Source organism: Tamandua tetradactyla, chromosome 3 (genome assembly GCF_023851605.1).
Source record: "Tamandua tetradactyla isolate mTamTet1 chromosome 3, mTamTet1.pri, whole genome shotgun sequence".
NCBI lineage: Eukaryota > Metazoa > Chordata > Mammalia > Pilosa > Myrmecophagidae > Tamandua > Tamandua tetradactyla.
The window spans coordinates 18,327,851-18,350,068 of NC_135329.1; the positions used below are offsets into that span (position 1 = coordinate 18,327,851).

General features: G+C 36.5%; 2 protein-coding genes and 1 pseudogene across 10 annotated transcripts in view; 1 reads left to right on the forward strand and 2 right to left on the reverse strand.

Moving 5' to 3' along the window:
• Nucleotides 1–1,534: 1,534 nt before the first annotated feature.
• On the reverse strand, nucleotides 1,535–7,197 carry THAP1 (THAP domain containing 1). Of its 3 annotated transcripts, none has more exons than XM_077152636.1 (3): nucleotides 6,841–7,197; nucleotides 3,715–3,910; nucleotides 1,535–3,171 (listed from the first exon to the last, which is right to left on the reverse strand). In XM_077152636.1, the coding sequence occupies exons 1-3, from the start codon at nucleotides 6,909–6,911 to the stop codon at nucleotides 2,797–2,799; spliced, it is 642 nt and encodes a 213-aa protein (XP_077008751.1). In that variant the 5' UTR covers nucleotides 6,912–7,197; the 3' UTR covers nucleotides 1,535–2,796. The 3 variants fall into 3 exon arrangements, with proteins under 3 accessions (XP_077008751.1, XP_077008752.1, XP_077008750.1); XM_077152637.1 differs by lacking the exon at nucleotides 6,841–7,197 and adding an exon at nucleotides 6,126–6,237; XM_077152635.1 differs by lacking the exon at nucleotides 6,841–7,197 and adding an exon at nucleotides 6,073–6,176.
• On the forward strand, nucleotides 6,697–13,343 carry LOC143677083 (dystrobrevin beta pseudogene; annotated as a pseudogene). The gene is made up of 2 exons (XR_013172372.1): nucleotides 6,697–7,201; nucleotides 7,603–13,343. The product of XR_013172372.1 is annotated as a dystrobrevin beta pseudogene (transcript).
• Nucleotides 13,344–16,578: 3,235 nt separating this feature from the next.
• The window catches only part of RNF170 (ring finger protein 170), a 45,453-nt gene continuing 39,813 nt past the window's right edge, over nucleotides 16,579–22,218 (reverse strand). For all 6 annotated transcript variants that reach the window (XM_077152630.1, XM_077152629.1, XM_077152631.1 and 3 more), the window contains one exon: nucleotides 16,579–19,576. In XM_077152630.1, the coding sequence (XP_077008745.1) occupies nucleotides 19,307–19,576 (270 nt within the window). In that variant the 3' untranslated portion in view covers nucleotides 16,579–19,306. The remainder of the gene's footprint in view (nucleotides 19,577–22,218) is intronic.

Here is a 22,218-nt window from a genome sequence, read left to right on the forward strand (position 1 = left end):
TAAGGGCAAATTTCTCATTAGAAACCACAGAGGGAGGTGCAAGGGTAGTTTAGTGGTAGAATTCTCGCCTGCCATGCAGAAGACCCAGGTTCTATTCCCAGCCCATGTACTTCATAAACAAACAAACAAACGAAAAACCAAACAAAAATTCAACGAATGGTGCTGCAATAAGGGAAAACTCACAGGGAAGAAGAATGAACTGTGACCCCTGCCATACAACACACACACACACACACACACACACACACACACACACACACACACAAAGAAACCACAGAAGCAAGAAGGCAATGGTATGATATATTAAGATACTGAAAGATAAAAACTGCAGGCCAAGAATTCATTATCTGGCAAAACTGTCCTTCAAACACAAGGGAGAGTTCAAAATAGTCACAGATAAACAGAAACAGAGAGACAAGAGACCTGCCCTACAAGAAATACTAAAGGGACATCTACAGGCTGAAAGGAAAAGACAGGCGAAAGGGGATCGGCAAAGAAATGAAGATTATCAGTAAGGGAAATTTAAAGGGTAAAAAGAAAAACAAAAAATAAGATATGACATAAAAAAGACTAAGGGTAAGATGGTTGAAGTAAGTACTGCCTTTATAGTAATCATGTTGAATGTTAATGGAAGGAGCAGTTCATTCTTAACATTGCTGCCAGATTTTGTCACACATGTACAGAAATTTCAGTATGTTACTATATGTGCTTGAAACAAATTTCATCTCTCAGAATACTGCCATTCACATTAGCCTACTCCCCATTTGTGCCAGATTGAGGCCTGACCTGTTTGTTTCAAATTGATAAATTTCACTATGTTTGAAAAGAATTTTTTTTAGCCTGTTATATTTTTCTTAGTAATATAATAAACTATACAAAAGACAAAATGAAGTTTACATCTCACAAATCACAAATAAGCACCTGCACTTCAAATTTCCTATATTAAAACTAAAATGATAAATTATTTAAATTCAAGCAGTTGGTAAAATACATGCTGATTGCATAGTCCTCTGGAAATAGGGATTTATGTCTGTTAGGAAAAGAAAGTAGCTTTAGGTTAAATCATAATGTTCAGATGCTAGTCATTATGACTATTATAATTACTACTTTTACAATCTAAGCTGGATTCTTGGTTCTGAGGGAGGTTTATATACATACAGATGGATACAGTGATTATCTTTTATGTAGAAGACAATTTAGGATGAAGATGTATATTTGGAAAAATGTTTACTCACATAACCTCCAGAAATCACTGGAGAGATTAAATGTAAAAACAACTACTTGGAAACTATGTGGCTTCAAAAAAGAAGTTATGTGATCCATTAATACCTACAAAAAAAATCCTGACTCATTATATTTAATTCTTAATAATGTTATCTGAAGCTATGTAACTTCAAGTAATCGTTATTTTCTATTTTTGAACTACTGGTTCTTAAAAAATATCAAATTTTCATGAATCAAAGTGCTATCCACTGGCAGCATGGCAGTGAATTAGGCTGAAAACCAGGTCTACAAAAGACACTTTTAAACGTCATTGTTTCACATCTTTAATACTGTCTTAAAAGGTCTGTTAATCTTCAACTATCTCAATGTACTTGGAAATATAAAAGTAATAATTATAGTTGGAACAGTTATTCTAAATCTAAATAGAAAATTCCTATGGGAATATTTGTTTACTCAGAACTTACATTCATTTCAAATATAGGTAAAATTTCTCACAAAGTCAGAACACAACTCACAGTCTGAACAGAAACCTCAGTGTTTAAATCTCTACATCCAAAAAAATAAACATTACATATTAACTGCTTTGAACAAATTACTCATTTAAATAAATGGGATATAATTTCCAGCTTGTTGTTAAAAGATGTATTGCCTAAACTCAATGAGTCAAGAGCAAGACTACCATATTACGATACAAATCAAACTCTACTAACACAACACATTTGTTGGGAATTTGGATGCAGTTCTAATTATAGTAGGTGGGGAACTGGATGTCCCTCAGCTACTGGGTAATGAGAAAAAACAGCATGCCATGGATTAGACTCCCATTTTTATCACTTCCTTAATAACAATGTCTATTTTGTTTATATTGAAGAATGTTTCTTCCATTGGAGACAAAAAGTCTAATTTTATAATGCTATATGGTAGGAAAAATAAGGGCTCATTCATAAAGATTCGATTTTTATAAACTGATTTAACTATATTTGATTAGGTATGGAAAGACTTTTCATTTTCTGTTCCAAATACAACCAAACTTTTTCCCCTAAGTATTGACCTGTCAATTTATCCTTGACAAGTGATTCAGAAGGATAAATGAAATTTTTTACTTAAAAAATAAATGTGAATATATATATATTTTGAGAAGTTATGTCCCATGATCTGACCCATATTTCTGATTTAAAATATAACTGAGTTCTTTCAATATCCTGTATTAATTCTGCATTTTTAATTTAAGTCATCCTTTCTGTACTGTTCTCATCGCTTTAATTTTTACATTATTTCTATAAATATTCAAATTTAAAAAAACAAATATACCCAATCTCAAAACCAACTTATGCTGGAGCTCTGAGGTTGGTTTATTACATTTAAAATATTTTGTTCAAATGTAAAAAACCTGAAATTACAAACAAAAATTACAATTTTACAGTAAATATCTAATTTATTTTTTAAAAAAATATTCTGAATTGTTTTTATACAAGTAATCAAGTGTTTACTTTTTCAAATCAAACTCCTTTATAGATTATAAGAGGCTATGTGGTTATCGCCCCATTAGAAATCAATATACATTTAATTTTTTTATGCTGGTACTTCAACTATTTCAAAGTAGTCGTGTGGTAGAATCACATAACCTCTCTCTGACACGTCATCTTTCTCTTTCTGGAAATGTACAACCTCCTTTAATTTTTCAAGCTGTCGTTCTTGTCTTCTGCATCGCTGTTGCGCAGTCTTGAGTTTCTTTCTGAGTTTTTCAACTTGTTGTTCTAGCTGGTGAATCCTTTTCCTTTGGTGCATGGTATCCTCCACTGTATAGTTGTGGTCACAGAAAATTGAGAGATTATCAGGAGTCTGCAAAGGAGGCATTAGTAATCCAATAGCAGCATCAACCTGGGAAACGGGAGGTGTTAGAGGAGGTGGGGGAGGCTGTTCTTGTGGCTCCAGAAGATCTTCCTTCTAAAAACAACAATGCAGAGTTATGTTTGAATTGAGTAACTAAAAATACAGGTTAAAGAATTAATCTGTAAAATTTAAGAGATATTAGACTGCTATGTGAGTCCATGGTTAGCGAAACTGTCCAAAACAAGAAAACAGTTTAAGTTTTAGTTATACTTTCCTACCTGAAGTAAAGCATGATGCAATAAACAGGCAGAACAAGCACTTCAATTTAATTAAATATGTACTAAGTGCTTAAAACTGAGGAACAAAAGACTATGGGCTGATAAAGAAAAACCCAAACTTACCAACATACAAGAAGGGTTATAGAATGATCTTTAAGTTACAAAGTCAATATATGTTTCTAAGAAAGAAAATATTTATTTAATAAACTGCATCTTATGTTTTTAAACAGTATATTTCTGTTAATAGTAGTTATTTATAAGTAATGGGTACTAGGTAGTATTTATTTTCTTAACATTACTCTGAATTTTCCAAATTTCCCACAATACATACATTAGTTTTATAAACAGGAAAGCACCTAATATTTTAAAACACAATTACCTTGTCATGTGGTTCAGTACAAAGAAATATCGTGGGTACAGCGTTCTCTTTCAGTAACTTGTTGTTGCATTCCCTCTTAAAGCAGTCTGGAGTAAAGTGCTCTGAACAAATACTGCTATATTTGGTGGGTTTAAAGTTTTTCCTTCTCACAGCTGCCTCCCATTTTTTACAAAGACTGGGTCGTGTAAGAGGAAACCTAAGAAGATGACATAACTCAGTTCTGTGACATTATTAAAAAAAAAAAAGCACTACCTTACATTGGTGTTAACATACTAAAGAACTTTTGTTTAAAGAATAGCTCCATATATCTATTTAGCTCATTGATTAAAGTTAACTTTATTTGAAGACACAAAGTCTCAAACAATATACTTGTCATAAAGTGAATTTGTAGTATTGTTTATACCAGTAATTTTCTGTACGTATGTGTGTGCTGTAAAATAAAGTTGCACATTTATATCTATGTGCTGGGAAGAAAACTCTTCTAGTTCTCAAGAATTAATCTGATAAATATGAACAGATGGAATTTGAATTAATCAAATTATAGGCGAATGATAATGATAAAGAAATAAAGAAAATTATGTCTTTATTTTGACTTACTTCTTAAGTAAATGGAGTATCTCCCTTAGGCCCAGATAAAGGGAGGTAAGAAGAATTTAAATTTACTGTAATTTTATTTTCCAGGTCAAAGATCTAGTAAACCCGGAGGATTTCAAAGAAGCCAAAAAAGCATATTTCAAACCTATATTCTATTCTACAGTTTCTCTTTCATCTAAGGTATGCCAGGGCCTTACTGCTATTATCATTAAGAGCGAACTGATCTTAATGACAATCGCCCCTCTTTGTCCAGCACAGCTCATCCTGCTGTCAACAAGTTTAAACTGGGAGAAAAGGTACTTCTAAGAGGGTCCCTGCTGCATATGGCCTCCTGAACCAAGGTACAAATTCTCAGGTTGTGTGTGAGGTTCTGTCAAGATCTTTCCCATCTCAATGGCTGAGAGATTCCAAACAGAGTCGAGAGGTTATCCTGCAGGTTATTCTCATGCATTAAGTAGATGTCACCTTGTTATCTAAGACGAAATGGAGAGGCTGGAGGGAACTGCCTGAAAATGTAGAGTTGTGTCCCAGTAGCCATGTTTCTTGATGATGATTGTATAATGGTATAGCTTTCACAATGTGACTATGTGATTGTGAAAACCTTGTGCCTGATGCTCCTTTTCTCTACCTTGTCAACAGATGAGTAGAACAAATGGAATAAAAATAAATAATAGGGGAAATAAATGTTAAAATAAATTGTTTGAAATGCTAGTGATCAATGAAAGGGAGGAGTAAGGGGTATGGTGTGTATGTTTTTTTTTTCTGTTTTCGTTTGATTTTTCTGTTGTCTTTTTGTTTCTTTTTCTGAATTGATGCAAATGTTCTAAGAAATGATCAGGATGATGAATCTGCAGCTATGTGATGATATTGTGAATTACTGATTATATATGTAGAATGGAATGATCACATTTTGGGAATGTTTGTGTTTCTGTAATTTTTTTAAATAAAAAAATCATAAAACAAACGTTTTTTCATAAAAAAAAGATCTTTCCCATCTACTTCCCCAAATACTGTTTAGGTAAGGGGTGAGATGCAGTTAGCTGTTCTTTAGAATCAATCGTTTTAATATCCAGCAGAAATTCAATGTTTCTAATGTGTGAATGTCATCCTTAACCACTTTCCAGTGCCAAGGAAGAGTTTTTAGATTCCCTCTGAGGTGAGGTATCAACAGAAATGCGTGGATGGGGAGCTGAATGCAAACGATAGTGGCACTATATCTGACCTATTCCTACTGGAAGTCAATGTCATTAGGGTTCTGAGATTACAATAAATCAAGAGATATTAGGCTCTACTGAACTGAATCCTGCAAGTATTCTATACCCTCCTACGTGAATCTATGTTCTAAGCTTCCATTTCAAGATCTACATTCTAGGCTCCCATTTCTGTAGCGTCAATCTCACATTATATCAAACAGATTAAGATCATCCACATCCCCGACTAAACATAAACAGTATGTAATCCCCACTCTCTATTTCCCCCCACCCCAAAGAATACTTAAAATTTGGCTTTTGTAATTATTTGAATATGAAAAATTTTTGATATTTTACTATTTGCTCTGATTTCTCAGCTATCTATGTAGATTCGGAAGCTCTCGCAAAGAAAATTTAACGTAAATTTAAAATCTGTAAATACTAAGTTTGGCTGAATAAAAATGCCGTCATGGCCCACGCTGTAGACATTCAACATCAACTCAATTTCGATTTTGTAGTTTTCCCATTGAGAAGACAATATTTTTCGCCATAAGGTTGTAATTGCAGCACCTACTGGATAAAACAGCCCTGAAGGCTGCGAGGGCTTCCTCTATGTTCCCACAGTACCTCATATTGACCTTTATCACGGCATTTATTATGGTCCATATTACGACTACGGTGTGCTGAAAAGACAATCAGTTATCGTGGCAGTACCAGAAGCTTTCCTCTAAGACTTAGGAGTCCCTGACGTTGTTCCTTTGAGTTAAATAAAAAATTAATAAAACGCTCCCTCAAATCCTGGCCAGAAAATGAATCCATACTGCTGCGATTCTGGCCGCCCATTCACAGAAAGTTTCTCAGGAACGAAAAACTGACGTCCACCGTCTTTGTAAATGTCTTTGTTTCTATTTCAAAAACGCCGCTGAGGAGTTACCGCCACCTCACTCTGCAGGGCTCGGATCTGAGAGCCTCGACATCTCAGCACCCGAGGGGACTCGGCGCCTCGCCCACGGGCTCGGAACTCGCCACCACGAGTCCGTCAGCAAGCGACACAAGTGCGCCTCTCCGACCACGAGTAACGGTCACCGCGGCAACGCACCGCGAACGCGCGCGGCCCGGAAGAGCGCGGCTCGGGCGCAGGAGCCGCGCCTCTCCACGAGGACCCCCGCCCGGCACGCCCCCGACGCGGCGCGCCCCGCCCCTGCCTCCGCCCCCTGCTCCTGCCTCCGCTCCCTCTTCAGTCTCAAAGCAGACCCGCGCCGGGCTCCGCCCCCGACACTAGCCGATCGCGCGTCCCCAGTCCCAGCTGGGGCCGGTCCCGCGAGGCACGGAGGACACTTACTTGTGGAAAGAAACGGGCTTATCCTTATCATATCGGTTCTTGCAACCGTAGGCGGAACAGGACTGCACCATCCTTCCGGTCCTCAGTCAGTTCACTTCTGCCGTCACGGCAGGCAGGTGAAGCCGCTATCCGTGTCGCCGCCTTCGGCTTTGACACCCTTGTTTCTTCTGTAGCTTTGGCCAACAGTTACAGTGATGGTAGCCTCACTCGGGTATGAGTACCGCGCCCGTTCTGTTGCTTGCTATAACAGAAAGACCACAGCCATCGCCCGTCTCCCATCTCCAAGATGGCGGAGGCAGCTTCAACTTCACCTCTCGCGAGGAGTTCATTCCACTCTCACTGATTAGCTCCAAGGTCAGAGGTAACGTTTCCTGGGAAGCAGGCGATTGGCTGAGACAAGACGTCTTGCGCGTTGGGGGTCTACGTTGAGGAAGTGGGCGGGGTCCCCGAGTTTTTTTGCAGAGAGAAAGAGGGATTAGGGGAGAAGGGTAGGCTAGGGGCGCGAGAACTTGGCCCAAGCTCCAGTTACTCCTGGAGTCTCCGTGGGTAAATTTGTCCAGAGTTTTCCTGGGGCGTTTTAGGATGAGGAACAAATATGGCCTTTTGGGTCCGAGGACCTAAAGGAGACCAGAGTGTAACGCTGATGTGGTTTTCTAATTGCGCTCATCTTTTGAAGGATGGTCACGGGTGGTATATCATTGGTAAACCTTCGCAGACCCCTTTTCCCGAGCCCTAATCTTGTCCTATTACCTGTCTTTCCAGGTATCCCAAGGCCCTGTGAAAACCCAGGTGACAAATTTTTAGCGATGTAAGAAACCAAACACGCACACACTCCCACGTGTTTGGCCTAATCCTCTCTGGCTTCGGTGAGCCATTCCGTTGCAACTAACCAAGCAAACCCGCTTCTGAAGGCTGTTTCTACAGTGATCTCCAGCTGCTGTGCTGGAAATCACGAAGCCCTACAGCGATTATCTCATTGAAGAAAGGTCTTAATCTTCCTTCTTCCTTGCTCCCCTCCTTTATGTAGATCAGAGTCTGGAAACCTAGATATTGTGTTGAGTAATTTCAGACCTCTTTCTGCCTCTCTTAAATGTGATGTTTCCCATGTGATGTGATCCTCTGCCCTCCTTGTAAACACCCTGCTCCTTCACCTCAATCAAATGCCATGACATCCCAAATATGTTATTTCTTAAATATGTGTTATGCCTTCAGTAGTGTCATCTGTCAATTGTCTATTCAGTTGGTCAAGCCAGAAACCTTGGAGTTTCTGGGATTTCCTTCTTACCCGCCACATCCTCTGATCACCAGGTTATCCTATGAAATAAAAACCTCTTAAATCCATCCTTTTGCATCTCTTCTGGCACTGGTTCTTGATCAGGCCCCACATAGTTTCCTTCCCTTCCTATTGCTGCAACCTAACTGTCCTAACGTCAGGTTTTGCCTCTATTCAGTCCGTCCTCCACAGAAACAGATTATGTCACTCCACTGCTCACGTCCTTCAGTGGCTACCCTGGCAGTGTACTGAATAAAGTCCAGACTTATGGGGACACAAAGTGCTTTAGGACTGGATACTCCTCTCTACTCTTCCTTCTATTTGTCCTTAAACTGTTTTTCAGCTTCATGTCTTACAGAAGGTAGGCTTTCTCATGATTTCCTTAAATAGGCTCTTTCCCTTTGCCAGAAATGTCTGTCCCTGACCTGTCAACTTTTAAGATGTGATCTAAGTGTTTTCAAACTTTCCCTACCCTCTTTGTCCTTTTCACCATAGGCATCTCTATTATTTTATTTATTTTTCTTAACTTATGATCATTTCATTCTATATATATAATCAGTAATTCCCAATATCATCACATAGCATCTCTGTTATTTTAATGAAATCCTGTTTTTTTTTTGCAGGTAAATTTTTTATCAGCTTTATTGGAGTATAATTTACATAAATTAAAATTCACAAAATTTAATTCTGCAATTCACTGAGTTTTAAAAACATATATGGTTGCATAGTTCCTGTTACAGTCATGACATAGAACATTTCCATTACTGCAGGAAGTTCTCTTGTGCTTCTTTGTAGAAAATTCTTTCCCTCACCCACAACCTTTGGCAAACATTGATCTGATTTCTGTCAATTCTGGAAATTGATAGAATTTTACCCTTTCTAAAATTTTAAGGTACCCGCACTTATTTTTCTATTGCAGTTATAAGCCCGCATAGTGTAATTTCTGTGTACGTCTGTTTTCTTCACTAGAACTATGATCCTGTTGAGAACAGGAACTGAGTCTTTCATAATCTTGTAGCTTGCAGTGTCTTGCATAAATTAAATATTTAGAACTTTTTGGTTGAATCAACTGGGCCCAGAAACTAATTCTAAAATAGTGTAAGGGCCATATCCATATACAAAAGCACCAGAATAATAGCTTATTAGCATTCCAAGTGGTTATTGAGACGGGTGGTAATTTCTTCTGTGGTTCCCTGTGCAATAAATGTCAGAATGCGATAACTGAACTGAAAAAGTACGTTTTAACTCGGAGTTCACTGAACTATTTACTCATCAATTGATTCAACAAATATTTACTGGACATCTGCTATGTTCTATACACAGTTCTAGGGGTTTGGGATGCATAAGTGAGTGAAACAGGTTTTTGCCCTCATGGAGCTAATTAATTTTAATGAGGGTTGGGGAAGGCAGAGAGGAAACATAAGCAACCACATATGTTGGGCGAAAGGTGCTACATGGAGATGAGGGATAACAGTTTTAAATATAATGCAGAGGCCAGGCCTAATTGAGAAAGTCACATTTGAGCAAAGATTTGGGGTTGGTGAGAGAGCTAAGGGTATCCTGAGGAAGAACCTTGCAGGCAAAGGGAATGGCTAAGGCAGAGTTCATAGGGTCACTGTGTTCCTGTAATGTTTAAAGAGCAGCACAGAGGCCTATGTAACTGGAGCCAGATAGACTGGGGGAGACGAGAGATGAGGTCAGAGAAAACCAAGGAACAAGATTATGTAAACCCTTGTAGGCTAGTGTAAGGACTTTGGCTTTTACTCTGAGTGAAATGGAAAGCAGGGTTTGATACAATCTTTTAAAGAGATCTCTACTGTGTTGAGTATAGATACTGGGACAACTAGGAGGATAGGAGACTGGTTATAAGGCTGCTGTGGTGATGTAGGTGAGAAATAATGGTGACTTGGGAAGCAATGAAGGAGTAAGAAGTGATCTTTCCTTGTGTACTCTCCTGCCTTTTTTCCCCCTTTCGTTTATTTATTACTCTTTATTTATTCAGCCCCTACTATTGTGGCAGATGTTATGCTAGGTCTAGAATATATTGGTCAGCAAGACAAAGTCTCTGTCTGCATAGAGTTTATATTCTAGTGAGGGGAAAACAGTCAGTAAAAATGTAAATAAAATAACATTGTGCTAAGATGCCTGAATACAGCAGAATGCTCTAAAGGTGACTTAGGGGAATGGAGAGTCACTACCTGTTTTAGCTGGGATGGTTAGGTAGTTTGTCAGAGTTGGGAACATTTAACCTGAGAACCATAGAATGGAAAATATCCAGTACATGAAGAATGAAGCGGAAAGGTTTGGGAAGGCATTCCAGGCAAAAGGATGTGAGCTAAGGCTCTGAGGTATTAAAGTGCTCTGAATTTTCTAGAACTGTATGGAGGCTGGGGGGTCGAGCACAGTGAGCTGCGGAAGAAGGGCATGAAATGAGGTTGAAAAGTATGTAAGGGTCTTGGTTTGGATTTTAACTTCAGTGGGAAGCCATTGAATGATTTTAAGCAAGGGAGAGACATGGTCTAATACATGTTTTTAAAAAGTCATTCTGGCAATTGTGTGGAGAGTTTCTCATAAAGGGGTGACAATGCAGGAAGCAGAGCAATTAGGAGACTTTTAATAGGGACAGTAATAGCTGGGACCAAGATGATAGCAGCAGAGATAGAGTGGTAGGCTTCGAGATATATTTAGGAAGTAGAAGTGCCAGGGTTTGCTGATACAAAGTATATGAAGATGAGAAAGGAAGGAAAAGGAATCAAGATATCAAGCATGGGTTGGGCGGGAGTGGGTACCTGGTAATTTTGGCTGTGGGGGCCAGGCCTAGAGGAGGTGAAGAAGGCTGTGGTCACCGAAGAACTTCCTGAAGTCCCCAGATCCAGCCGAGAAGATGATTGAGCAAAGTGGGACCAAGCGGAAGACCATGGCAGAGAAGAGGCATTGTGTATAGAAATGTGTGCTCATAATTTTGATGGCCTAGACTATCAACTTACAGAACAGCTTGCAGGATATGATTTGTACAAAAACGATGCAACCTTCATCTTGTTGATATCGGGAACTGATTGAAGCTTTTCGAGATAACAGTCTTAACATACTGGACCCTAAACCCAAGATCAGTGTCTCCTGCCTTGAAACTATCATCTTGTCCATCTACTACCAGCTGAACAAAATGCCTTCCATCCACTCACCAGATCAGTGTTGAAGAGTCCATCAGCCTCCTCAACTTTATGATTGCTGTGTTATGTCAGTGAGGGCCGGTATTTTCAGTTAAAGCTATGTTAGCAACCATGTGTGGTGGAAAAGTGCTGGATATATTGAGGTATGCTTTCTCCCAGATACCCAGGTTCCAAAGGCTTAATTATATTTAGCAAGTTTGACCAGTTTCTGAAATGAGCAAACACTGAGAATAGAATTCAAGAGCATAGGTTATCAGGCTAGAACATGGACAATTGATGATTAAGGAGTACAGAATGTTCAGTAAGGCTTATTATAAGGTTCCTAAATTGTAAGCCCTTATAGCAGTTGCATCTATTCCTGAATTTTAATTGTTACTTCTAAATTCTGAGATGCTGAGCTCTTTGTGTAGAACCTGGTAAATTCCTTGGAACTTTGGGTATCTGTGTGATACCTGAGACTCAGAGTTAAAGTTCTGCAGCTCTGAAAGGCAAAGGGACAGAAAATAAAGTATTTACAAAGGCCCCGTGAGGGACTTGGGAATCTCACCTTGGGAGTCCCTGATATTCTCTCAAGCATTAGGGACTCGCAATTTAATAAGTCAAGCTCTTGATCTTGGGGCCTGCCCTTATGAAACTTACTCCTGCAAAGGAGAAGCTAAGCCTACTTACAATTATGCCTAAGAGTCACTTCTAGAGAGCCTCATTTGTTGCTCAGATATCATCTCTCCAGCCGACACTACAAATAAATTCACTATCCTTCCCCTTATGTCGAACATAACTCCCAGAGATGAGCTTGACCCTGGCATCATGGGATTGAGAATGATGAAAAGGAGGAAAAGAAATGGAACAAAATAACGTTTCAGTAGATTGTAATTCATATTTTAAAACTTTAACTTACGTGTGAGACTAAAGCAAAAACATTTATTTGGTACGAAATTTATATTTTGACTAGTGCATTTCCTAATATAACTTATGTGGACAGTTTAATTAACACCATAAGTACATGGAACCTTGAGTAGGGCGTGACACCTCATAGGTTTGATCAGAGTGATGTCCTGATAAGTCTGAGAGTGATTTGAACAGTGAATAAAAAGTACTTGCAAAGTCCACTTGGGGAAATGGCGAGAAAGGGGGAAAATTCAATTTTCCCATGTGGAGAATTCCTGATAATCTCACAAGCAGTGGGAACCAAAGCAAGAGGCTGAGCCCTCAATCTTGGGGTTTGTTCATATGAAATGTATCCCCTCAAAGGATAGGCTAAGCCTACTTAAAATTAGGCCTAAGAGTCATCCCCAGAGAACCTCTTCTGTTGCTCAGATGTGGCCTCTCTCAGCCAAAACGACAAGCAAACTCACCACCCTCCCCCTCTGTACATGGGACAAGACTCCCAGGGTTGTAAACCTTCCTGGCAACATGGGACAGAAGTCCTAGAATGAGCTGGGACTCAGCATCAAGGGATTGAGAAAACCTCGACCAAAAAGGGGAAGAGAGAAATGAGACAAAGTGTCAGTGGCTGAGAGATTTCAAACAGGGTCGAGGGGTTATCCTGGAGGTTATACTTAACGCATTATATAGATATCACTTGTTAGTTAAGGTATAATAGAGAGGCTGGGTGGAAGTGCCTGAAAATGTAGAGCTGTGTTCAGTAGCCATGTTTCTTGAAGGTGATTGTATAATGAGAAAGCTTTTGCAATGTGACTGTGATTGTGAAAACCTTGTGTCTGAAGCTCCTTTTTATCTATGGTATGGACAGATGAGTAAAATGTATGGATTAAAAATAAATAATAGGGGGAACAAATGTTAAAATTAGTAGATTGAAATGCTAGTGATCAATGAAAGGGAGGGGTAAGGCGTATGGTATGTATGATTATTTTTTCTTTTTATTTCTTTTTCTGAATTGATGTAAATGTTCTAAGAAGTGATCATGATGATGAATATACAACTGTGATGATATTGTGAGTTATTGATTATATATCGAGAATGGAATGATCATCTGGTAAGAATGTTCATGTTTGTATGTTGCTATATTTTAAAAGTAAATAAATTTTAGATTGCATATGTAGAATGGAATGATTTCTAAATGTTGTGTTAATTTTTTTAATTAATAAAAAAATAAAAATAATACATAAATAAATTTTTAAAATCTTAAAAAGTAAAGTTTCAGTGGCTAAGAGATTTCAAATAGAGTCAAAAGGGCATTCTTTTTTTTTTTTTTTTTTTTTTTTTTTTTTATTAATTAAAAAAAGAATTAACAAAACAATTAGAAATCATTCCAATCTACATGTACAATCAGTAATTCTTAATAACATCACATAGTTGCATATTCATCATTTCTTAGTACATTTGCATCGATTTAGAAAAAGAAATAAAAAGACAACAGAATAAGAATTAAAACAATAATAGAAAGAAAAAAAAACAAAAAAAACAAAAACAAAAAACCTATACCTCACATGCAGCTTCATTCAGTGTTTTAACATAATTGCATTACAATTGGGTAGTATTGTGCTGTCCATTTCTGAGTTTTTATATCCAGTCCCGTTGTACAGTCTGTATCCCTTCATCTCCAATTATCCCTTCTCTTTTTTTTTTTTTTTTTAATTAACGGAAAATCAAAAGGGCATTCTTGAGACTACTCTTAAACAAGCTTTAGCCAGGTATTTCTATACCACCACAGTATGCCATGCCCCAACTAAAAATATTCCTGAAAACCCTAGGGAGTACCCTGAACTCTAAATTTGTATAAGAACTTTTCTTAGCAAGTTTATTTTCTCAGAAATTTAAGGCCTCCAGATTGAGCCTAGGCAGGTAATTCCTGAAACCCAGAGGTACCAGTCTCTCCAGAACAACCAGGTCCATTCCTCTACCCCAGAAGGCCAACACCCCTTTCTAGCACAAAGAAATTAAAACGGTCATTGCCCAGAGATTCCTGAAGGGTGAGAAAGATTAAATGAGAGGAAGGAGAGTAGGATTTAACAAATGACGATGACTACTGACTCATTATATGATATATTTTTTTAGAGTCTAGTGTTTTAGAATAGTCAGAAGGAAATACCAGAAGTTGTTGAAGTGTAATCTAATAGCCCTGATCTTTGATAATGACTGGGTAACTATAGAGCAAAAAGAAAAAAAAAACAGTTGCCTGTGTTTGTATGGATCTACATCTGGATGTTTTGTTTTGTTTCACTGATCTCTCTCTCTCTCTCTCTGTGTCAGTGCCACACTGTTGTAGTTACTTCCATATTGTAAGTCTTAAAATTGAGTAGATTGCAATGCCAGTGCTCAGTAAGAGGGAGAGGTAAGGGGTATGGGATGTATGGGGTTTTCCTTTTTTATTTGTTTTTCTGGAATACAAATGTTTTTAAAATGATCACAGTGATGAATACACAACTAAGGGATGATAATGTGAACCACTGATTGTTCTGTAGACTGGGGCTGTAGGACTAAATCAGCAATGCTTAATTTGGAGTCCACAGATGTTCAGGCCTTTGCATACCCTGAAAATGATTGCAAAATTATACATGTATGTGTATATGTTCATTTTTCCAGGGAGCTGTCCATAGCTTTCCATCTGATTTTCACAGAGAAAAAACCTACAAAACCTAGCCAAACTTTAAGATCCCTTACAACTCTAATATTCTAGGATTAGTAAAACAGAGATTAGGGTGATTTTCATGTAAATGTAAATTACAGGTTTTCTCTAATATCGTTTAGAAGAAGGGTTACTGTTTTTATCTTAATAGCAGGTATTTTAAAATATTTTTTTTAATTTATGTTTTCTTAAAAATTGAAATCTAAACTGAAACAGTTAGAATGGCCATAGCCCAAATACCCCTAAAGAATGAGAGAATGATCAAAGGTGATGGTGGAATTATACAGAGACCAGGTTTAACAAATGGGTGTGAGTGCTGAATCAGTTATTTCTTTTAATTTCCAGTACCTTAGAGCAGCTAGAAGTAAAAACCTAAAATTGTAGGTTTGTAACCCATACCAAACTCTGAAATCTGTTCTACAACTAACTGTTGTACTTTGAAATTTACTGCTTTTTTGTATATGCTATTTTTCACAAAAAGGAAAAAACAAGGGAAGACAGGATTTAAAAAATGAATATGACTACTGAATCAATATAATATTTCTTTTGGTCTCCAGCATCTTGGAACAGCTAGAAGAAAAAATGAAAAATAGTGGAAGTGTAATGTAACCCATGCCAAACCTTAAAGTCTGTTGTGTAACTACTTTTTAGAAGGTACTTGGAAATTTATCATTTTTTGGTATATATGTTATTTTTCACAATAAAAAGTAAAAAAATCAATGCAAATCCATTGATAGTGCTCAATGGATTGATCAACCTAAAAAAAAATTCTAAACTGTTGTAAATATCAGTGACTTTAAAACATTGTTAGTCCTTCACCCACTTCTACATCACATATAATATTTTCCTCTAAAGGCCTACAGCTGAAATCCAAGCCAAATCCCCCTAGTGTGAGAAGGAGATCAAGGACAGTGGCCTGAGCATAATGTTTCTATGATGTGTTTACTTCTCTCATGCACCATTCTGGAACATGGGACAAGCCAGAATTCGCAGGTGATTGCAGAAGAGAGTGATAAAAGATGGTGAAGTTCATTGTAGAATCCTTACAACACCGTGAGCAATCAAGAACTTGATGCTTAGAACAAATATTGGTGCCATGAAGACGGTGTGGTTCTGATAGAACCACAAAACTCAGTGGTCATGTCTGTGATCTGTTATAGTATCGCCTCCTGTCAGCAGTCCTTGAACAGTATTGCCTTGGCTCTGGGAGACTCTTAAGTTCTAAGGCCTAAAGCCTTGAATACTCTACTCCTACCTCCTCCCACAGTCTCAAGTTTATGGATTGTTGTTTAGCAAAATGGAAAGGCCTGGAGGACATTCAGGGTTTCTGAGGGCTGGGTGGGTAGTTGGGGTTTTGTGTGATGCAAACATAAGACTCTGAAAAGAAAATTTCAGTTATCAAATATACAATTCAAATATAAATCAAAGGAGAAAGGATAGGGAATGAGGATCAAGCTAAACACTGAATTCCTCCATTATTGTCCAGCATTAATAGACTGCCCCAATTAAATCACTTTCCTTAAAAACAAAATACCTCTTTTCTACCTTTCAAATTTTAAGAAATCTAAACCAAATTAATTAGATATGTGATGAGATATTGGATACCCTTTAGTACGAAAGCCATTACAGCCAGTATATTGAATGCCATTTTGGGAGTTCTGAATTTTAAAGGAAGCAATATCAAAGAAACAGGAAAATAACATCTATTTTTAAAATTTTACATATCGTGCTTTTATTCAAAAATAATAGACTTCTTGACAAACTCTTAAATTGCAAAGTTTGAACCAAACTACCAATCATCTACAACAACTCTGTGAGGTAGGTATCTGCACAGCCACAAGGGATCATTTATACAATTCCATTTTTCCTGTGCTTGAATCAAAAGGTGTGAACTGTAGTAACTGAAACTGCTGTCTTAGTAGGCAGTGAAAACAGTTGTTTCATCTGTCTTGTGCCCCACAGAGCCACCCTATTTTCTGCTCCTGGGGTTGAACCATTTGTTTCTGTGACAGTTACAATATTGTTGTTTTAAAAAGTCCAAATTAATGTTAGATTTATATGATTTCACTCTAAATCATAGAATTATTACTATGATATTTAAAACACTGATTAACTCTACTTGCTTTAAATATTCTTTCAAGTCCCCTCTGCATTTATTCTCTGTAACTGAAGGTGATATAAGAAACAGGTCTAAATTTCTGAGATGTCAGCATGTTCCCTTTTCAATTTAATAAGACTTCAGATCATACAGTTTTGTGTTTTTTTTTTTTTCATTTTTTTGCATTGGCAGGCACCGGGAATTGAACCCGGGTCTCTGGCATGGCAGGCAGGCAAAAACTCTGCCTACTGAGCCACTGTGGCCCGCCTGATCATATAGTATTTTGTATCTTACAAAATTTGCTGCAATAGACTTTTCCCAGGAAAGTCTGAAAGAATTTCAAAATATCACAAAAAATTATTATAACCAGAAATGTGACAGTTGGAGCAGAACACTTACATACACAGAAAATACTTGCAAAAATGACATTGCTATAGCCCCATACCATATTTGTAATTGCTATGAAATGCTTTTCTAGTCTCATAAATTGTGGTGTGACAAATTCCCAGCATTTGCTCTTCAAGTTGGTGACTGCAGCTCTACTGTTTCTCTATGAAGTATGCTACCCTGTTAGATGATTTGGAAGAATTCCTGAAGTCTTGATGTGTTATCTTTCTAGACTTTTTCCTTTCTTAGAAATACCTAAGCTATTCTACTTCAAGGAAGGACTGATAGATTCTGAAAGACTTTCAGAGGATCCCTCTCAATTTCTCTTTTGTTCCCCCTTCATAATAACCTTCACTATCAGAATCTAAGCAACATATACATCTGTCCCAAGAGTCCAATCTCAGTTCACTCATTGTCATGTGGCTTCAGCAAAAAACTTTCATCTATAACATGGGCATTTCATTTAGGAAAATAAAGGTAATGCCCTGCCTTGGTCACAAAATTGATTAAGGATAAAATGCAAAGTATATAAGAAATTGCTGTAATTATAATGTGCTATGTTTAAGCATTATTGTTTTTCTCTGTGACAAGCAACAGCTTTGTCCTATGCCCAAATTATGAAACACCACTCTTGACACATCATTCAAAATCTCATTAGTTGTCGGCTAATCTGATTAACTTGGGAAAACTGGACAAGTTTTTCTCTTTATCTCCCTATCTACACTTACTGAGGGTCACTAATAAATTAATGGATAATATTATTATCAGTGAACACAAGTTAAACTAACATTGACTCCTGGGCATCACCTTATTCCATACTGCCCTAAGTTCATTAAGGAACAATGCTAGCCGAGGTGAATTAGGATCTTATAATACTTGTGGTATTTATCTTTCTTAACCTAAAATTGTAGAAGAGCACATTAGATCCTTATGTTATAGCCACAAAAATAAAAAAGATAACTTTCCTACCTATTCGCTTCATATATTTGCTTATTCTACACGTTGTTTTTATATGTGAGGGGCTATATGCTGCCATGTAGAGGCAATATTATGTATTTTGGTGGAACAGAAAACCAAATTTGTTTATTTTGCTGCTAGAGTTAAATCAGTCATTTCAGTAGTCAAATTTAAAATTCCTAAGGGCTTTGATGGTCAGAGTCATGAACATCCACTTTCTCCAGAAATGCATCAAACTACAAAGTGTCTGCAGTGTCACCCAAGTTCATGAAAAAATTATCCCTTCACAAGTTACTTTCATATACTAATCTTATAAAAGGAACAAATTCAAAGTCACAGCTGTGGACATCAAGTGTGCTGCCTAGAGATAAATGTTTTTCATCTAGTTAATTCTCCCACTGGTTAAAAAATTGTTCTGTAAAGCAGAATATGAAATCAAATTATTAAGCTCAAGTTTCTTTCCTCAGTTTCAGCTGATAAAAGAATTGTACCAGAATGGAAAAAACAGAACTGCTCCAAATGCACAAAACTTTGCTAGTATTAAAGGAAACACTGACTGTCCCTCAATATTATACAATTATTGTAATGAAAATATTTAGATGAGTTTCATAATCATATATTATCATATAAGTACCTACTGAGGAAGATAAATTTAGTAAGATATATCTCACTAAACATCCAATTAATCTGAGTCATTTTTGAGGAAAGAAAAATATATAAAAATCCCTTTTTATATAATTCTAATTTTTCCAGAGACTTTATAGACAACATAGAATCAAGATATAGTTGTAAATCATTATAATTCTAACTATAATATTAGAACCTGCAACATGTTAAAATTCCAGTTATATACTGCTAGCTATTTGTCAACTGATAATCAAATGTTTGTCATACAGTGGTTTTAAGCCTGTAAGATAATATTCAAATGCTTTATAATGCCATGGATCTCTGATTCTATACATGAGCTCAAATATTCTTGTCTCATTTGTTTTTCATCTGTTTAGCCTCTGTGTTATCACTTCGCGATACATAATAGAGATGTAAATCAGCAACAAAAAGATGACAAAAAAATCATCTAGAAAGCCTAGAATTCCAAACAAGGCTTCAGGAACAAAATCTAGAGGTGATATAAGGTAGAAAAAAGCTCCCATCAAACAAAGAATTATCCTGATGCGGAACATCCAGAAAAGGCCTCCTACTGAAAACATTTCCCTGAATGCATGCCTCAGTAAAGTGGGCAGATCCATAATTCTTTCCATAATCTGGTAGGAGAAAGAACAAATATTATGATTTGGTATCTAAGGTGTAAAATTTCAAAATCATAGAATTTTCTTATGTAGAAAAACTCAGGTAAGATATACTAAGGAGTTTTACCTGTTGATTGCACATCATGTTTTCTAATTATGCATTTTATATAAAAATAGTTCTTTGATTACTAAATTCTTACAAAATAGGTCTTACTAGAGATAACTCAAAAGCACCTAAGTGTCAACAAGGTTAAAATATGGGATACAGTAATGCAAAACTCAAGTCATCTCTAATTTGAGTTAGTAAAATAAACTAAATTAACAACCTAGTATATACGATTATAGTCTGAGGCTTGAGCTCAAGCTTCAGTATTAAAATCAGAAAGATCTGGTTGTGAATTCAAAGTCACTTATTAGCCAGGTGACCTTGGGGAAAGCTATTTAATTTACTGGAGAAAATTCAATAACAAATTGAACATTTATATACCACAGAACTTCTAAGAACTAAAAGAGACAGTATACATAAAAGACCTTCATAAACTGCCAGATAATACACATCTAAACATTATCAACTTTTATGGCTTTGAAAGTCTAAAAATAGTACTGAAACTGATTTCTTTATAGATAGGATGTTTAATCAGCTTAATATGTTTAATCAGCTTAGCATGAGTTTAATCAAATTACTAATTGCCATAAAGATTTTCTATATACAGGTCCTAATAAATTCCTGAATATGTACAGAAAAACACATGAATCATGAAGCTTATACAAATGAACATAAAAATTTACACAGTTGAAAGATGTGCAGAAATTGCTTCAGGCTTTTCTGGTACAGCTATTTTGGAAAACAGTTTGACTGTTCTTCAAAATTTTAAACACAGAGGTATAATATGATACAGCAATTCCACTCCTAGATATTTAATGAAGAAGAATGAAAACATGCATCCACACAAAAACTGGTACATGAATATTTATAGCAGCATTATACATGATAGCCAAAAAGTAGAAACAACCCAAATATCCATCAACTGATGAATGGATAAATAAAAAGTTGTATATGCATGCAATGGAATATTTGGCAATAAAAAGGAAGGAAGAACTGAAACATGCTACAACATGGATGAACCTTGAAAACATTATGTTAAGTGAAAGAAGCCAGACACAAAAGACCATATGTTATATGATCCCATTCATATGAAATGTCTAGAATAGACAATGTATGGAGACAGAAAGTAGATTAGTGGTTACCACGGACTATGGAGAGGTAAAGGATAGAATAGGAAATGACTGCTAATGGGTACAAAATTTCTTTTTGAGATGATGAAAATATTCTGCAAATACACTAAAAACCATTTAATTGTATACTTTAAATAGGTACACATTATGCCATGTGAATTATATTTCAGTAAATATAAAAATAATAATAAATTTTAAAAAAGGAGAGAGAAATTAAACCAATACCTATTTGTATAACCCTAAGCAAGTCACTTTGCTCTCAGCAATGGCAAACTCCTCGTTTGTCAAGTGTGGCTATTTGACTACGTGACTTACAAGGTCCTGTCTAGTAATGATCTATTATGAGAAACTAACCAGAAGAATAAATCACTTCCTATGGCCATTCTGCCCACAGTTCAGCTATTTTTAAGCAATCTATATAAAAATCACAAATTCAACTCTGGATATGTTTTGTTTCACAAAGTGCCAAAAAATAAACTGAGATGGCACGGAAACAAACATGGGAAGAACTGAGCAAGTATGGAGGAAACAGTTCAAAAAACCCTTCCAGATAAGGAAAGCCTTATAACTCCTTTTGGAATACTGGTCACAAAAGAACAAGAATGATCTTTTTAGAATCACTTCCTATGTTAATTTTCCATTCCCTATGGAAGAAACTAATATTTAAAGCAAAACAGCTGCACAGTTTAACAAAGGCTATAGCAAGTCACTTTAAATATTCTAGTGAACAACAAGTATGTCTTTTGAATTTCTTTCTATCCTTTATCAGAGCTATTTCTTTCACTTTTAATATGGTTATCATCATTTATATAAATCTGTTAATTATATAAGAATCATCCTTCGAATGTCACTGGATGATAAAAAAATAAAATTTGCTGAACAGCAAAAAAGTTTGCAGATAACTGTGGAGGATAAAAGCGACTGGATTAAGTTTTCTTGTTGCTTAAACACCTAAAAGATTTACCCATTGTCTTCCACAACAGTTGAAACCATATGCCCTCAAAGGTACATGACATCAAAGAATAAGGTGTATGTGCAAGGGACCACAGAAGAACACATTTTATTACTGAAGCATTTTAACAGTTTGATATTCTTGGCTAGGAAGAGTTATATCAATTCTTAAGAATAACTCATTAATTTAGTCAAGAAACATCAAGGGCCTATTGTGACTCAGGTACTGAACATGGCACTGGGATTATATAGTGAACTAAACAGACACAGTCCGTGCCTTCGTGGAATTTTCAGTCTAGCGAGAGAAAGATAATGAACAAGGTTTGAGTACTATGTGTGACAAACACTAGGAAGGAAATGTACAGATGGCAATAATAGAGAATATCATAGTTGATCAGGGAAAGCTCTCTGAAAGGGGTCTAGTTAAGAAGGACTTAAAAGATGACTCATCAGCCATGAGAAAAGCAGAT